The sequence below is a fragment of the Plodia interpunctella genome, chromosome 24, assembly GCF_027563975.2.
Source record: "Plodia interpunctella isolate USDA-ARS_2022_Savannah chromosome 24, ilPloInte3.2, whole genome shotgun sequence".
Lineage (NCBI taxonomy): Eukaryota > Metazoa > Arthropoda > Insecta > Lepidoptera > Pyralidae > Plodia > Plodia interpunctella.
Genome location: NC_071317.1, coordinates 5,509,216 through 5,527,878, shown reverse-complemented (window position 1 = coordinate 5,527,878; position 18,663 = coordinate 5,509,216). Strand labels below are relative to the sequence as shown.

The 18,663-nt window shown below is 35.7% G+C and overlaps 1 protein-coding gene across 2 annotated transcripts in view; it reads right to left on the bottom strand.

The window, feature by feature from the left end:
- LOC128680512 (thyrotropin-releasing hormone receptor-like) overlaps nucleotides 1-18,663 on the bottom strand; it is a 71,055-nt gene that overhangs the window by 27,070 nt on the left and 25,322 nt on the right. For both annotated transcript variants that reach the window (XM_053763716.2, XM_053763717.2), the window contains exon 2: nucleotides 2,187-2,668. In XM_053763716.2, coding sequence (XP_053619691.1) covers nucleotides 2,187-2,592 — 406 coding nt within the window. In that variant the 5' untranslated portion in view covers nucleotides 2,593-2,668. The remainder of the gene's footprint in view (nucleotides 1-2,186; nucleotides 2,669-18,663) is intronic.

The window sequence follows — 18,663 nt, the reverse complement described above, 5'->3', positions numbered from 1 at the left end:
TATTTCTTTAAATACATTTGTGCCAAATGACTTTAAGAATGATCTTTAATGCTCATGAATTGCTCGTAAAGTGAGTGCAATCGGCCGACACATTTGAATAATCGTGTTACGGAATAAATAGTGGATAGATGTTTAATCTGACTAATATCGAGCGAAACTAAAGACAAAGACAAAAGACAATTTTTTATAAACAAACTTTTTATAAACAAACAACAATTTTATATAAATAAACATATTTTCTTTATTCTTTCTTCATTGTAAAATGAAAAAAGAATAGAGAAAATATGTTTATTCGACAAAAACAATACATAAACTTACAACGATGTAAACAATAATATACAACTTACTATCCGACTTAAAATTACAAATTAAATGTTTAACATTTTTTGGTTTAGGATTCTCTGTCTCACATCTGAGCGTTTTCTCGGTTACTTCCTCAGCCGTTGAGCGTCGGAGCCAAAGGTCCGCTATTTTTTTTTGTTCGAAGATGAACTTATGTCCTTAGACGAATTATGAATGGACTAGACCAAAACCTAGAAAAATAAATAGGTTGCGAATTGTTCCTGTATGAATTTGGGTTAAAAACCTAGATATAAGGTTTTTAACCCAAATTCATACGTTATTATTTTTTTAGAATGTATAGCGAGGCGATATTTATAAAGACGCCTATCATTTCACGAGAAGAGATACAGTAGGAAAGCGGACTATGAACTAAAACTTTTAAGACCATTGCACACTCAGTTGGCTAATAAATATATAAATATAATTGGCAGTAGATGCAGAAAGAACGCTCAGATGAGAGAGTGATTTTTGAGCGACATTAAAATATATTTGAAGTGGTACATCTACACTTTCGATATTCTGTACTCGTGCCTTAAATTCGTCGTGGTCGTTTGCGTCACTGCTTTTTTCCTTGAATATTTATTTACTAATGATGCAAGTGGGTAATGAAGATTCGGAGTTCATCATGCGTACCGTGTTTTGTTTGATTTTGGATTGACGCTGTATTGTTTACGATACAAAGTAAATTAGGTACATGTTAAGGTGATACATAACTCTACTATGAAGATTTTGATGGCCACCGTTTTCGGTTTAGCAGACTGTGACTACATTGTGTAATGGAAAACTTTAATACTTTGCAATAAATTCCTTTATCTAGTGTAGAAGAATTTGGAAAGAGGATTTTTTAGTTTTCGCTAATAACAAAAAAAATTGGTAAAAATATGATGTGTGCAGTTATGTACCTATCAAGTATAAAATATACATTGTAATTAATATTATAAGCCATAGATATTTCTTTTATTTATGTTATAAGCTAACTTTTCACTCTATTGTTATTACAAATGCGAAACGTACCTTACGTTTCAATACATGAAATTTCGCATATAATCCCGGAAGAAATACTGTTCCCGTGAGAAAATCACGCGGGTGAAGCTGCGGGCAAATGCTAGTTATAAATAGATAAAGCCACATAAATAATATTATGTACGATGTACGAAAGATGTTTGGCGACCTTGTGCGACATGACAATTTTAAGAACTTGATTGAAGGAAAAATTGAGAAAATTGAAGGAAAAGACGCAGTGGTAAGCCGAGAAGGGCTTACATAGAGCAAATAAAGGACAATAGCTGTGTCGTATGAGGGAAACAAAAGGATGGCTAAGGATAGGCTGATATGGAAGTCACTCCGACATGAGGACCAGTCAACTTTGACACGTTAACTTGACTTGCGCAAATGCGTAAAGTACCAACGCCATTTTACAGTTTAAAGTTAACGTCAAAGTTGATTGGTGCAACCCACTGTGAATGTTCTCAAATTAAAATTACAATGACAGTCAGCCATTTCAATATTTCCCAATGACAACTAATATTATAAATGAGAAAGTAAGTTTGTTACCTCTTCACGCATTATCTACTAGACCGATTGTTATGAAATTTGGTACTTTCTAAACGTGTACGAAATGTCATAACAACCCGTCCAGCAGATTTTGTATGAAAGAGTAACAAATATACAAACATACATGTAACAAATATACACACACCCACAAAAACTTTCGCATTTATAATAGTAGTAGGAGAATTTTAATATTTTGCAATTTACTCAGGTGGAGTTTTTTTCAAAAAGTGATCCTAACTATATATGGAACTCAGAGCAAATTTGTAAATCGAACAAGTTTTAATACTTACATAACTCTTTACCCAACACCCAGGTCTCCGGCTTCGAATTGACTTCCACAAGAACAGTGGGAGTGCACACTAACAACACCATCAGATCAGCTATACTCAAGTTCACCAGAAAAATATTTGTAGAATTCCTCATATCCTTCGTTTTTAATATAACTATCGGCACCATCACATTCCCAATCACACCTAAACACATTATCACAATACAAAATGTCATTGACGTCGCTTTTATGTAATACGGAATCTCCGGGTACTCGGTGAAATTCGCAACGGTCGAATTTGAATATTCGAACGTAACGTTCTCGTAATCGAAGTCTGATTGGACAGTGTCGTTGTGTGTGTCATTTTTGTATGTGAGTGGAATGTCGTACGCATTTTGTGTTTGTGTGAAGTTGTTTATTGAAATCATGTGCGTGTGGGGGTTTGTCCGGTCATATTTCACATTGTTCGTCGCGCAGTAACGTCAGTAATGTTGATGCCGCGATCTGTAACAAGGAGAAATTAAATTGATTAATCGAATATATATCTTAATATCAAAATGCCTAGTACAAAATGATTTACATATTTTTTTCTTCTTTATCAAGAAATAGGCAATTGTTTAGAGCAGACATATTGCGCCGACCCCAGCTCATGTGTTTGTTAAGGCAAGGCAGGTGATTTAGTTTTTTCTTTTCAACGGTTTTGAACTCTAGGTCAATTCTATCTCTGATTTCCAGGGTTGTAGGTGTTATATAAACACATTCTATTGTATATGTACACACACCTACATAGACAAGTCGCAACACTTTTAATCAAAATGTATATTTGTCTTACAACACATACCCACCTGCTTTGTAAATCTCAGTTAATTTAGAACTTGAAAGATAAATAACCCTTTGGGTACTTCGGTTTCTTAAAGTTTTGCGAACCAAGTTAGTGCTGTCAAAAGTATCGATAAAAATACGTTGAACTAAAGAATTTGTTTGCAAACTATTACAATAGCTACGATCTTCAACTCTCTGACAGTTTTCTTTTTTGAATGCATCTAAAACGATCCAGGTGTTTAGTCTTAAAAATGTAACTGCTGACTAGCATTATATACTATTACCCAAAAATGTCAGACGTGTGATTTTAAGTTATATTATTTAAGTACAGGAAACAAATTAAATAAATTCTTATATGTTTATTCTATTGTTTAATTAGGGTAGGTAGAATAATGGAAAAGCTGTAGAATAATTTGAAAAATTCCAGCCAGTGTTTCCTATCACGCAAAAAGACGAGTCTTAACGGCCATGACACTGAAGTTTAAAAATAAAAAATTCCCGCGTTTTTTCTCTCCTACGCCGCTGTCAACGAACTATTGTCGTCATTTCTAAATATATTTCTCTAAATTTATTCCCCTTTATATAAAATTACTTTTGTGTCCGTCTGTCCGTTCGGTTGACAAGCACTTTGTGATTATGCTCTAATATCTGTGACAGTTATGTTAGATGAGATGTTATTTATGTTATTTTTGACGTAAACATATGCCTATTTATGAATATGTTGACGCATAAAACACTTATGACAATAATAATAGTTTAATTATTAATTATAACTGAATAATAAAGTTCCATGCTTAATTATTATCTATATACATACTAGTACTACATACTAGTTCATAAAAATATCGACAGAAAGGATTTTTTAATTCCAAACCCAAATATAAAAACATTATGTATTAAGATGTCACAATAACAAAAATATATCGTGTCAACACGCTTCAAGCAGTAATCAACGACTTATTACAGATTATATTTTTATGAAAATTTAACATAATGACTTCTTGTTGTGTAACAAGAATGTAACTAATATATCCAAAAGAAAACACATAAATCACACATTAATGTAAATAATTAATATCTAACAGGTTAAAATTTATATAAAATACTAGCTTTTGCCCGCGGCTTCACCCGCGTTTATTTCTCACGGGGACAGTTCAGAGATCTATCATTTCTTGCAATATTTCACGAATGTCGAATGATTGACTTTCCCATAACCCTAGAGGTAAACAAATAAAGTTTTGTTAATGAGTAAAGTTTATCGATAACTCATTTATCGACAGTAAACAACTGTACTCGATAACTTTTGTTCAGTGTACCTGTTACCTGTGACCTTACTATAACGGCCAAATTAAGGTGAATAAGCAGGATTCTAAGAACAATAGGTATTTCTCACAATTACCCTTCCATATCTTAAATAAAATTGAAAAAAAAATAGTTGATACTATTTTTAATTATATTTACATCTACATATATATATAAATATATATAGAAATATAGTATGTGTTATAAGTGTAACATAACGCTAATATTGCATGCCTGTAAGGGTAAACTGTTGAAACTATTGTATTGTATGTGCCACACCTTGTACTACACAGTTACTGCAATAAAGATATTTGAGTTTGAGTTTGAGTTTGAGACATGAGTAGATACAATCGTACATAGGAAATAATACTAAAATCTGTGCTTTATAACCAAAAAGTAATTTCATAATTCTAAACCAATCACGCAACTCATAAATACCTAAGCTAAAATTACGAGCGGCGGTAAAATCGCGTAATTACTAAACGAAAACAAAAACTTCGCCAATTTGATGACAAAAGTTGGTTTCACCGTAAAAAAGTCAATTTTTCGCGGCAAAATTCATTTCCTGGGTCTTCCAGATAGGCCGATGTCAAACAAGTTTTATGAACAAATTTTTACGATATAACTATGACACTGGTAACGTTTTCCCGCTATTTTTACCCACCGTATTTACTACTACTTTCTACATTAGAAATGTACGGTGTATATGTTTCAAAAAATTCTGATTGTTACATTTTTGTGTGTATATTAGTGTTATGAACAAATTTATTTCTATTTCGATAAATGAATATATTTAGAACCCAATAGATAGCGTTGTAGATTTGCCATCGACACGCAACGAAGAAGTGTATAAAATAATATTTCATATTCAAATTTACTTATTTGCGTAAATGTATGTTAAAAGGTCATACATCCAGTCCCTTGGCCCTTACATTTAACCTGGTAAAGTGTGACGTCAAATATTAAAACTATGTCATTTTAAAAAATATATGTCGAATTAAAAAATAATAACCTAAGACCGTTCACCTGTGATCGAAACGTCCCAGGTTCGAATCCTACTCATGCTACATGAGTTTATATACCAATCTGTTTCATGTATAGTAGTTTTCATAGACCATCATTTGCTTCCGGCGAAGGAAAACATCGCGAGGAAAAATTTACATTTTAATTCACTAGTATGTGAGTACTTGCTAGTAGATACTGGTAGGCAGTCGTAAAAGTCATGGCACAAGCTTTCAGGCAACTTGATACCATCTCACATCACTGTTAGCAATAAAACATACAGGGTTACTGGTATCTAACTACTAGACTAACATCTTTTGTTCTACGACTTTTGTCTAAACGTAATAAATACAATTTTTTTCCTTTTTTTTTAGTTTTAATGTCGTTTTTATAAAACGTTAACTCTATGTTCGATTCTGCTACATAACGCTACTGTACTGCCACGTGTTGCTTGGCTATAACATAGAGTTAAAATGGGTAGAATCGCAAATTAGATTGTATTTTTTTTATATGAAAAAAAAACTACGAATGGCGCAAAGTGGTAGAATAAAAGTTGCTTGTTTTGATGTACCCAAGTAGTCTTTAGGAGGTTTTGCGTTTGATACCAGTAACCCTATATAAGAAAGAAAGAAAACTTCCTTTCAATCAGTTTAAGTAACTCAGAACGAGAACGGGCGGTTGATGTTCAAACCCGCAGCCATTAAAAACTTCATGGAGACAAAGCCGTTTGAACGAGCGCTGAAATTCAATTAAAAATTAAAACTATTCTCTGGGAGACAGCGTGAAAAATTCAATCTACTCTAGGCTCCCTGATTTCATTTAAATCTCATCAGAGACTCTGGGCGAACTGGTATAGGTGTTAACATCCGTTTGCCCGGTCATTTTAATTAATCCTTGAGAGATGTACAACATATAGAATCTGCGGAAGTACCTATTCATTTTGTTCAGTGATAAGAGCGAGTGTTAAGTGATTAGTAGATACATACAGTATGGACAGGTAATGATTAGTGTTAAGTATGTCTTTCAACTGTAAAGTTCCTTATATTTTTCGCCACGCCCTTTTCCTTGCCCCTCACGGATGAATAGTAACAGCTTACAGTTATTATGGTCGAATCTAATCATATTCGTCCAAAACAAAATGAACCTTATGGCGCCCGGCACTTACGCCATTATTGCCGTTGTTTTGTATTCGAACAACGGCAACAAAGACCTAAGTGCCAGCCGCCATTAGGTCCCATTAGATTTGTACGGCCACATACAGGCGGACTACACTAGTCAACTTCGTTCTTAACTTCAACCTGTTTAATTAACTATTTAATTATTGCTTGTATTGTGGAAGTTACAAGTACAAAATGATGGTGAATAAAGTGTTTTATTTATCTATCTACGTATCTGTCTGTCGCCATTTTGTGAGGTTGGTCCGAAGTAATAATTTCCGTGATTAAACTTGTGCTAATGGAATATTTTGCACGTTTCGTGTGATGAGATATTTTGGTTTAAATATTTTCCGCGTGTAACAGAATGTACTCGAATTTTAGCTTTCATTTTATTTTTAATGTAAGTAATTTGATTTGAAATTAGTACCATACCACGCATACTTTTTAAAACAAAGTCCTAAAATTTGTACGTCTAAGTAATTACTTATATTTCTTTTCATTTAATTTATGGTGCTATATGAAATAATATTATAAATGCGAAAGTTTTGGAAATATGCCACCAATAAACCCACCATAAAGCCTTCGAGATTCGTAATTGTCGGCTCTATCTACCCCGGACGGAATATGTGTGTAATGTTTGGTTGTGACGATAATTTTATTCAATACTAACCGCCCGTCCCGGCTTCACTCGGATAAAAACATATAAATTATACACCTTAACCTTCCTCAGGAATCACACTATCTATTAGTGAAAACCGCATGAAAATCCGTGCAGTCGTTTCTGAGTTTATCGCGAACAGACAGCCAGACGCGGCAGAGGACTTTGTTCTATAATAATGTAAGGATATCTCGTCAGAACCGCTCCCCCAGTCCTCAGCACCGAGTCTCGCCACACAACTTTAGCAATGCCATACACTATCGGCAAACAGTTCGCCGAACTTTAGCGGATTCGACGTACATGACTCGTTTTAACTTGTTCGCACTACTAACTAAGAAATGTTCGTTCATTCGCGTCGGCAATACTGTCACAGTTCGGCGTTACAGTGTAGATGAGAGCCATGCGCCCATGTCCCATTACTCAGTTGTGCTCCGTTGCGCCGACGCACCACGTTGTAATTTCTTCGTGCTTCGCTGTTTTCAAACTTATTAATAAAAACATTGTTCTCTGATTAGCCTCAGACCGGAATATTATAAATTATTAGAATATTCTTTGTATTATCTCGTTCTTTCAATGAGACTTAAATAGAGAGAGGGACAAAACAATGAAAAACTACTCCAAGCCCAATCAGATAATTAAATGTTTATTAATACAGCGGCAAAAGTACACACTGACGAGCGGCGTACACACTGACGCCCTCTTTGATTTTGTTCAATAGCTATGCCTCTAGGATATGCCACGTGTCAACGCTGACCCAGGGCCGTTCAGGCGATATTAACAGATATTGTTAAGCCTGCATGGGGCAATTACATCGGCCTCCGTGGGAAGCCATGTTGTTACTAGTCACCGGTTTGGTTGGAGGCTATGATTGGCCTTTTTTTTTAATTTGAATGGAAGATTATCGGCTAAACAGATTATGTAATAACAAAAATAGCAACTAATAGCCATTTGGCCATTTGCAAATCTTCACTTATAGAGATTATTGCCACAACCATTGGCCACAACACACTCTCATGTTAACGTGTTGACGGTCTCTTCCTCAGCCGTCGGAGCCTCTGGCTCAGTTTGGTTGAAATATTTTTTTTGACGTATATCATGTATATCGTATGTCGTATATCTGTTGAATTTGAATTTTGAGTCCGCTGTCTAGATTTTTCAAAATCTCATTATTTCAATTCAATTTAATTTATTTTTTGGCGTTGTATATCGCATCCAACAAACATTATAAATGCTAGAGTTGTTTCATATAATTGTTAGCCACCGCTTCCCCGCCCCGTCTGCCTCAGCCCCGCGTACCGTCAACTTTTGTTAGAGAACTAGCAAAAAGGCGTCTCCTCCATGTTTTTATCTCGTCATAGATGTAGGATATGCCACGTGTCAGCGTTGACCCAGTCCTGACCAGGCCGCGGCCATATTAAGGAGTTAAGTGTTACCGCCGCATGGGAGATTGACACCAGTCTCAATAATATTATTGCAGTAATTGCTTTAGAGGCTTTGATTGGCCACAACACTGTTCTATAGTTTAATTTTCACAACGACATTAGTGTCGCGGAAATTGTGTCGTGACATTAAAAACGCTTTTACACATAATTTCGTCAAAAACACCTATAGACATCAAATTTCATTATACAAATAGAAGGAACAGGTAAGTAAAAATATAAAAAAAACTATCGACAATTTTGCTTCATTAGCTATCAATAGCTGTTCGATATTATTGCTTTAGCTTGAACTATCGTAATAAACGCGGGCGAAGTCAAAGCAAAAGTTAGTTGGAGATAAAATTGAAAGTGCGTGTCATACAACTAATAGAAAACTGTCATAGCTGTCTGTCTGTATCATAATCGAGTCCCATTAATTAATCCATAGCTTTGGACGTTCGTCACGTTTCTGTCTACGTGACCTTTCAAACTTTATTAAATAATTAATATAATAACCACTAAATTAAATAAACACAGTAAATATACACACGCATCATACTCGCTTGTTCCTGGTTGTATTCTCGGCTACGACGTCCAGGGGGTTTCGCTCCCGTGGTAATTTCCAAAAAGTACCCCATGTTTCATATTCAAATTTCATAACAATCGGATTACCACTAGATTTTACGTGATAGAGTAACAAATATACATCACAAACTATCGCATTTATAATAATACTAGCTGCGCCCTGGTGCTTCGCTCCCGTGGGAATTTGGGGATAAAAAGTTCCCTATGTGTTATTCCAGATTATATTCTACCTGTGTATCAAATTTCATAATAATCGGTCCAGTAGATTTTATGTGAAAGAGTAACAAACAACAATGACAAACTTTCGCATTTATAATAATAGTAGGACAATTTTCGGTACTAAAAATCTTTGGTACAACCGAAGTATGTTCAAATGCAAACATGTATGGATACATCACTTTAAAAGCTCTTGACTAGCTTAGACATAGACTAAGTAGACAAGGGAGCTTTTAAACAAAGAGATTTCCACGGTTCTTTTGAGTTATTTCGAAAGCTTTAAGCTTTTATCTTATTTACTGGTGCACGTCAATTTGTTTGTTTGTTTTTAACATATTGGCGTCATTTTTATGACTTATTTGTTTCGAAACACATTGCATTTTAAAAATTATACATAAATATATCTAGACTAGCGGCCCGAACCGGCTTCGCTCGGGTAACAACATAATAAATTATTATACACCAAAACCTTCAGGAATCAGACTATCTATTGGTCACAACATTCATTCATTCATACGCAGACAGACAGCTGACAGACGTCGTCGCCGTATCTCGCTGAGTCAGTCGCTCAGTGACCACGGACCTTTGTAACAAGCTCCGAATTGTTTGTGAAGGTATGTGCGCGTTTAATACCTGTTGTTCAGTATATAATTATGCAACGCGAAAGTATTAAAGTATAAAGAGATATGTAACAGATCGGTTAACATCAGACAAGGAGACGTGGAGGAGACTCAAATTCAAATTCAAAATTCTTTATTCAATTTAGGATGATATACATCACTTATTGACGTCAAAAGACTGTCATGCTGTACCGACCACACATAAAGTGGTAGGCTGGTAAGCCTAACCTAAGTTTTTTTATACGTGATACTTACTTACTTACTTCATTACCTACCATCTGACTCGGAAGCACCTACCCCTGAACTCACAGAGCTGATAAGTTACTGCGAACACCACAATTTAGATCTCATCATCTCTACTGACGCTAACGCACACCACCCACTTTGGGGTTCGGACGATCCGAATCCACGTGGCGAGGAACTTGCAAACTACCTATTCCAGACCAACCTCAACATCGTTAATACATACATTTATATTTAAAAAATGGTAAGCCCTTCTGGCATAATAGGGACCAACACTGTTTGAATGAGTTTCTTTCGGCATTTCTTCTCAGCAGCGGTCGTTCCGAAATGCTAGTAGTTTGTAGCTTTGGTAAACATCATTTAATTTAGAATATGATGTGAAAAAGTGCCTGTGAAGGCATAATTTCTGAATAAATGATTTGATTTTGATTTTGATTTGAAGGTAATAAACCAACTTTTATCAACAGACGAGCTCAGACAGTCACAGATCTTACACTAGCCACAAACACGATACTACCACATTTCTGACTGGCACGTTTCAGACGAGACGTCATGCTCAGATTACAGATGGATCAGATATCGAATAAACCTCACAATTGGGTAACCCACTCCTCGCAGGAACCCAAGAAAAACCAACAGGGCTGCCTATAATAGGATTCTGACCAATAGCCACTATGTACTTACTGTGTGATACATATCTTATCTTTATCTATACGTATAAAACAACTGTAAGTTGGCTATGTCTGTACATTTGAGATATTAAAGAAAAATAGGTACTTATGGGGGGTTTATGCGGGACTAATAGAAGACAAAACAATTTTTTTTTTAATTTTTATCTGTCTTTATGTTTCATCGCGCACCACGCAAAAGTTGCTTTATTGAATTTCATGCGGTTTTGACAGCTGTATGGGGATAATCTAACTTAAAATCTGGTATGGGTTTCATCGCAATGCGTTGCTTAGAACTCGAGATATTGTCAATATAAGTTATTAGCGGTGGCACGAAAAAAACGCAGGTGAAGCTGTGGGCAAAAACTAGTAGGTAATTAAATAAACAAGTTGCATATTATCATTGTGGTTGGCCTTCAAAGAACAGTAAATAAACATTTCCATTCAAGATACATTCAAATGCACGCGATAAATGAACGGACGTCAATCAAATACATGAACAAATGAACATAATCACTATAATAATGAACAGAATAACTATTGACAAATGATGATTTGTTATTTAAATCAAAGTTGAAACGCGCCAATATTATAATCATAATACAGTGAGCCACATGACACGTTTTCCGTATTCTACGTGTCAATTCTTTTATCACTGCAGTATTTATTACAAATGCTTATCGGCTTGATTCTGGTGGTGGAAAAACGTTGCCGATTCTCTCGATTATATTTCGAAGGTTTATATAATTCTCCAATGTCAAATTCAAATTAAAACTTCTTTATTCAATTTAGGATGACATACATCACTTATTGAAACATCAAAAAACTTACTTAAACTAACTCCACTGCCGACTTCCAAAGCGCAGGTGTAGAAGAAGCGGCGCAACAAACTTCACCGCGGCCTTTTCTCCAAAGGCGTCAATTAACAAATGTAGGTCTTATACATATAGATATTAAAAATTAAGAGGACGAATTCACATCATTATTAAAAAATGACAAAATTTAAATAAATAAAAAAATCATAATATGTTCAATAACGTTATTGAAAATTGTTAAAAAAATGTATATAATATATATAACACTAAATGTACAAAACGTATATGTAATTATGTCTTAAATCAATTACATATGTTATGAGGACACTGCACCATGCTTGGGCCAAACATTCTTGTCATTTACATAATCATCAGACTTGTAATATGCCTTTTTACAAATTACTTACTTCTTTCATATAATTCCAAATTTTTTTATCTGGCATATTAAGAATCCATTTAGGCAATTTATTATAAAATAGAATACAGTTCCCAACAAAGGACGTTCTAACGTTGGCCAACCGATGCCCGAGGATTAAATATAACAGAATATAACAACATCAAACCAAAATTTTCTTTAACCTCCATGAAAAATATTGGCGCAATTGACGTTTAAAAAGTTTTTTCGACTGGTATACTGGTATACACATGGTATACAAGAACTGCCAAAAAAATATCTACAGTGAAAGAACATAAAGCTTCGACTTCTTCACACAAAATCCAATCACTTGATCAGCAGCAGGCAGTCAATTTGAACATTATTTCCAAAACCAACTCAGATTCATTATCCAAATCTTAAGTAAAAAACATCCCTGTATTATACGGCGATAATTACGATACGTTTTCGACGAATTTAGGTACACATAAATGCTGTCGACTGTACTTATACAAGGCCTTAGAGTAATAAAATCCATTTAACTAAGTATGAAGTTCGTCTGGTCAAGAATTTCAATTTGTTCCGCGTTTCAAAATATTTTTAAAATGTCGCGAAAACTTCGTGCGACTTTTGGCTTCTGAAAAGGGATTTGATTTTCTTGAGAGAACTTGTACCTACTGGAAAAACTTTGATTTGAAATTGTAAGGGTGAGTTGCACCGTCAAATTTGATGTTGATTTTAACCGGCGCGCCGCGCCGCCGCTGACGTTTTTCTGTGCGCGTTAAGTTAACGTCAAAGTTGTCAATGCCATTACTTACTTAAAGACCCATTACAGACTTACTAAAAGTCTCATATTATACGCTTGTGACCTGTGGTTCCGCCCTAGAATAGGACCACACCATATATTTCTGTGAATGTCGTAGAAAGCAAAAAGGGACACAGATAGTTTTACATAGCATTCCCGAGGAGGTCTGACGGGGTTCGCGACGTCATAACCCATAAACAGAGAGATGGACAATAAAATGTGTTTCGAAGCCTAATCTATCTATCTATATAAAAGCGAAAAACACTCACTCATCACGAAATCTAGAAAACTACTAAGTCAATAAAGATGAAATTTGTCAGAAAGGTAGATGAAGGAAATTCCATCGCTAAAGGGGTGAACTTTTATGTTGTTAGTTTGTGTGTAACCACAGACATTTAATTTGTCTAGAGTTATTGAATGTACATACGTATGAAACATAATTTAACAGAAGACTTATGAAACATCAACGCGTTCGTAGCCGCGGGCAAAAGTTAGTAGATTAATAAAAACGAGTACCTTTATAATGTGAATGCAGAAAATACAAAGAAACAAATTCCACCTCAGATAAAAAGAGATCGTTAACCCAGTTAAGAAGAGCAAGGTGTTTGAGAAATTTAAGCGTCAAAGGTAAGACTGGACTAATTCTGCAAGTACAGCCCGCTTAATTCAGCTCGCAGAAGTTTTAATAAAAACAAACGCAAGGATGTACGAATCTTATGCCAACTCCAGTCGAAGCCGAACTCGAACACACGCCGACTCGAATGCGCGAACATTGCGTAGTTAGTATGAGTGATTTTATTTACCGCAATGAAAAACCAGCAATGTACACCGAATCCGCCAAAGTTTGGCAAAATGCGACAAAATGCGAAATGTGACAACGGCACTAATGAGTTTTAAGCTTGATTGTTTCTTTTTGAAAACTATTAACATGAGTCAGTTTGGTTATACAAACTCATGTGGTGAGTGTAGGACTCGAACCTTGGACCTACAACAGGCGTCCATGTAGTTTCACCTGTGTGTTTCAAATCTGACGAGTTAAATTTCATCTAAACGCTTGTCACCTCAGTTTCTAACTATTCCACTTTTATACTTAAATGTCCTAGTCCCAACTAATATTATACTAATAAGTGCGAAAGTTTGCGAGGATGTATGTGTGTGTGCGCGCGCACGTGTGTGTGTGTGTGTTTGTGTGTGCGTGCGTGCGTGTGTCTGTGTGTTTGTGTGTGTCTGTGTGTGGGTGTGTGTGCGCGTGTGTGTTTGTGTTTGTGGGTGCGTGCGTGCGTGCGTGCGGCGTACGTGCGTGCGTGCGTGCGTGCGTGCGTGCGTGCGTGCGTGCATGCGTGTGTGCGTGCGTGCGTGCGTGCGGCGTACGTGCGTGCGTGCATGCGTGCGTGCGTGCGTGCGTGCGTGCGTGCGCGCGGCGTGCGTGCGTGTGTGTGTGTGTGTGTTTGTTACTCTTTTGGAATTTAGTACATGGGTAGAATGTAACGTGAAATAGCATTCATTATTCAATATTCATTTACACTTTTATTTTTATTTTCTTGCACATTTTCCTGAATGTTGACTGATAGATAATGCTTTCAGCATTAAGTTTGTATTATCGTGGTTAATAAAGCAAATTCTACTGGATGGATTTCGATGAAATTATGATACAAAAGTAATATAATGCCGGGAATAGTACATAGGTACTTTTCATCCCAATATTCCTACAGACGCGAAGGCCCGGGACACACGTAGTCAAATACTTATGTTGTAATTTGTAATTCACAAGATGCCTCGTAAAATATACATAATCGACACAGTTTGATCTACTATATTGTTTACTGTTTTATAATACTTTCTATACTTATGAATGTTTGTGCCATAATTAAAAAAAATGTTTTTTTTTTTTAATTGAAAATTTGCCGTATCCATAGCGTCCATTATTCTCCGCACCCAATGACCCACTTGTTGCTCGGACAGTGACGTCACAACTGACAAGCAACATGGCGCGAAACGCTAATTAATTCTAAATATAAATATAGATACTTGTTTTGCAAGAAGAAAAATACAGAGGTGACGAGAGAAGTTTAAAAAAGCGTATACAGTCGGAAGCAGATATACCTGACCCCCTGTGGTAATAAATGTGCTAATGTTGTGATGAGGTTATGTTTACCTGACCCAAATTTTGAATCATAAAAATCGATTTAAAATATATTGATATTTAAAAAAAAGTGATATATACAAATACCTTATACACCCGTCCATAAGGATGTATAATTTCGATAGATACCTATAAGAAAATTATAATATTGTTGCGTTGGGAGCTTAGAAAAGCAAAATCACAGAGCAAGATGCAATTTTAGACTATCGTATATTTACTGTTCATTTACTTTTTTACATTATTCAAAATCTCCGGCCAGTATGTTACATCTGTAAAGTTTGCCTGCCAAATTTACCCGGCGTTCTAGGTGAACGATAAAAGCAGCAAGGCAGCGCGAAGAGATGCGATGAGATGCATCTACATCAAATTTGTATTTGTACAAGCAACAAAGGCGTCTCTGAGACGTGTAATACACATCCAAGAATAGTGCCACTCCATATCCTCTTATGGATATCGTACGCGTAATTAAGAAATATGAATTCATGACACAACCGTATTCCCAAAGACAATTGACGTCAGTAGACCAGCCGCAAAATCTTAGATCAAAATAAAAGGTTTATTTTTGCGCGGATCTTGAGTACAGCGCAGCTGTGAAATACAACCGGATAGACGCAAGGCAGCAGAAAAACAGGCATCGCAACAAGATGTGGCGCTTTATGTCGCTCACCTAGGACGCCGGATTAGCCAGAAATCCGGAGTAATCGAGAAAAAAGCGATAAATTCATTACCGTGTCAACAAGTTCGCGCGTCGAATCCGTTTAGTTGTTGTGGACAGCTTGAAGGATTTCTTGGCAACGTTGCCGATGTTTTTTTACATTATCTTGTATTCGATAAAAAAAAGTATTTTTTATTTTACGTCTTGTTTAATTTCAACTGAACCGGATCACAAAAGATTGTTACTATTAGTATATTTGGTTGATTGGCAGAGCGTTTCGACCGCTGCAGCCGCGCTGTCATTACGATCCGTCAATTTTCTTGAAAAAGGCATCCTTTTAACAATAGCAAACCACTCCAAAGAAAGTCGCTGTATGTGTTTCAAACCTCGTAATGACCACGACCCCCCATTAATGAGGAATACGACTATAAAAAAAATTAACAGAAATTTAAAACAATAGTGATATTTTATATTGGTAGGTATGCAAGTTATAAATGATTTTTAAACTTTTAAAATATGAGATTTAAAAAAAATTCAAGACTCGAGCTGGGAGTTATTATTTACATAGTATTAATATATTTTAAAATTTTTCTTTTATCTTATGTTTTTTACAGTTGACAATTTAAAAAATTATCTAAATATATATATAGTAAAATCTAAAATCGGAACAAAAATTGGTTCAAAATCGATGCTATTCGTTCGCAAGATAATTTGTCTTCCGGTGTTATCTACTCAACAAATCCTCTTGAAATGTTATATATGTACATGAGGACATAAGGACAAAGGGTATCATATATCCCGAAAAAAAAGTACTGTACCCATAGAAAATATACGCGGACAGAGCCGCGGACAGAGAAAGAAATGAAAGCTTGTAAAAATCGAATGAAATCTGCCAAATCAACAAATCTCCGCCGGTATCATAAAAACAAAGCAATATAATACAGTGTTAGTGATTCCCAATATCCATTTATAAAGGGAATCTGGCTAAAAACGGCCATTTTTATGTTCACTCCGGAATGGCTATACAATCTGGACTATGGGCTGTTTAATAGATTTTCTTTAGGCTATCGAATAAAACTTGGTCCCTTTCGTTTTACTATTATTCTCTTATAAATTGATATATCCTTTCAGAATATTCTATACTTGTGAGAGTGGGCAACGCAGCTACGCTTTGTTTGGAATCTCTTTCGATGTATTTCGCCTGCGCTGGCACATTTGGATCTACTGTCATACATTTTAAAATTCTAAATCCGCTCGAACACTTTGACGTAAACATTACGATCAAGCTAGCGAGGCAAGAGGGTGGCCGTGATAAATTTAAAAATATTAAATAAAATAATAAGAACAAACCCAATAAGGGTCTTACCTTAAGTTTTATAATAAACTTACTTTACTACCTACTGCCTAGTGCCTATTTACTAACCAACCCACGATAAAACCTCGACAAGTGTATGTATGGTAGTCTTTCACTCAAAACCTACTGGACGAATTGTTAGGATATTTGGTACACGGGTATAATATAGCCTGGAATAACACACATAGTAATGTTCGGGGATTGAGGTGATGTTGATGTTGTGAGAAAAGGCCGGTGTAAAGCATTTTACTTTATTTACACGAAACTATTAACCTCGGTGGCGCAGTGGTAAAGTTCTTGCCACTGAACCGAGAGGTCCCGGTTTCGATCCCCGGTCGGGTCAAGATGGAAAATGATCTTTTTCTGATTGGCCCGGGTCTTGGATGTTTATCTATATATGTGTTTGTTATAAAATATAGTATCGTTGAGTTAGTATCCCATAACACAAGTGTCGAACTTACTTTGGGGCTAGCTCATTCTGTGTGATTTGTCCTGATATATTTATAAAAATAAAATAAAATAATAAATTAAGTATAATAATTATGTTAAAGTCGGCCGTGCGTCGGCCGACGTCATATCATAGGTGTTCGGTTACACCGAACAAGTAGCTTATATCCCGAAATTCCCACAGGAGCGAAGCCCCGGGGCGAAGCTAGTAAGTATATATACTTACTAGCTTCGCCCCGGGGCGAATTGATAGGATAAGAATATATTCTTATCCTATCAATTCTCTCTCTTTCTCTCATTAGAGCCTCAGCCATAGCGCCCGTGATCCGTTTTCACACTGTTTCTCCCTCGATTCGGACAGTCCACGGCGTCGTCAGACTAATATTATAAATGCGAGAGTAAATTGGTTTGTTTGCTTTATCTACTTACATATCCAATCTTAATATATATTAACCAATATTGTAAGGGCGAATGTAGGTTTGTTTGTTACTTCTTCATGCTTCATCTACTCAATCAGTATTCTTGAAATTATACAATACATTTTAGTATCCTTGGTTTTTGGTATGGAGATAGTGGGAGATATAGAAACAGTTATATTAAGCTTCTTTTCCCGTGGTGGGAGCCGCGGACAACAGCTAGTTTTGTATAATTTTAGCTTTAGTGGAACCCTAAAAACTTTTAAAGGTAATGCTAATTCAGAATGTTCCAAAGCCACTTAAAGACATGTCTAATTGTCAGGTCATCCCTGCATTGTGTGGTTTGAATTGTGAACTCATAACAGGGATATTTTCTGTGCTCACGCCAACCCGGGGTTCACTGAACTTTACCGGAGTATGTATGTAGAATGCTATTGTTTTAATGCTGTGTACACACCGAGCCAAACGCCAATGAAGATTTTTCTCATAGTGTGCACCGGTACTCGGCTTGTTTGTAATGAATAAACTCGAAAAAACTACTGGACTGATTTTTATTAAATTTTTCACTAAGATAGACGAAAGGTTTAGGAGTCATGTGACTCCTGACCTATGTAGGTAACTTTTTTATTATAGTTTTGCCCGAGGAAAGCCGGGACGGGCTGCTAATACCCAGATATCAATAAAAAAATGAAGAAAAATCGCGTTCTTTTTTTTGTAATTGCGTTAATTTTTTCGAAGATTCGTACAAAATATTCATGAAAATTATCTTGACAATGCAAACTGAAACAAAGTATTTTAAA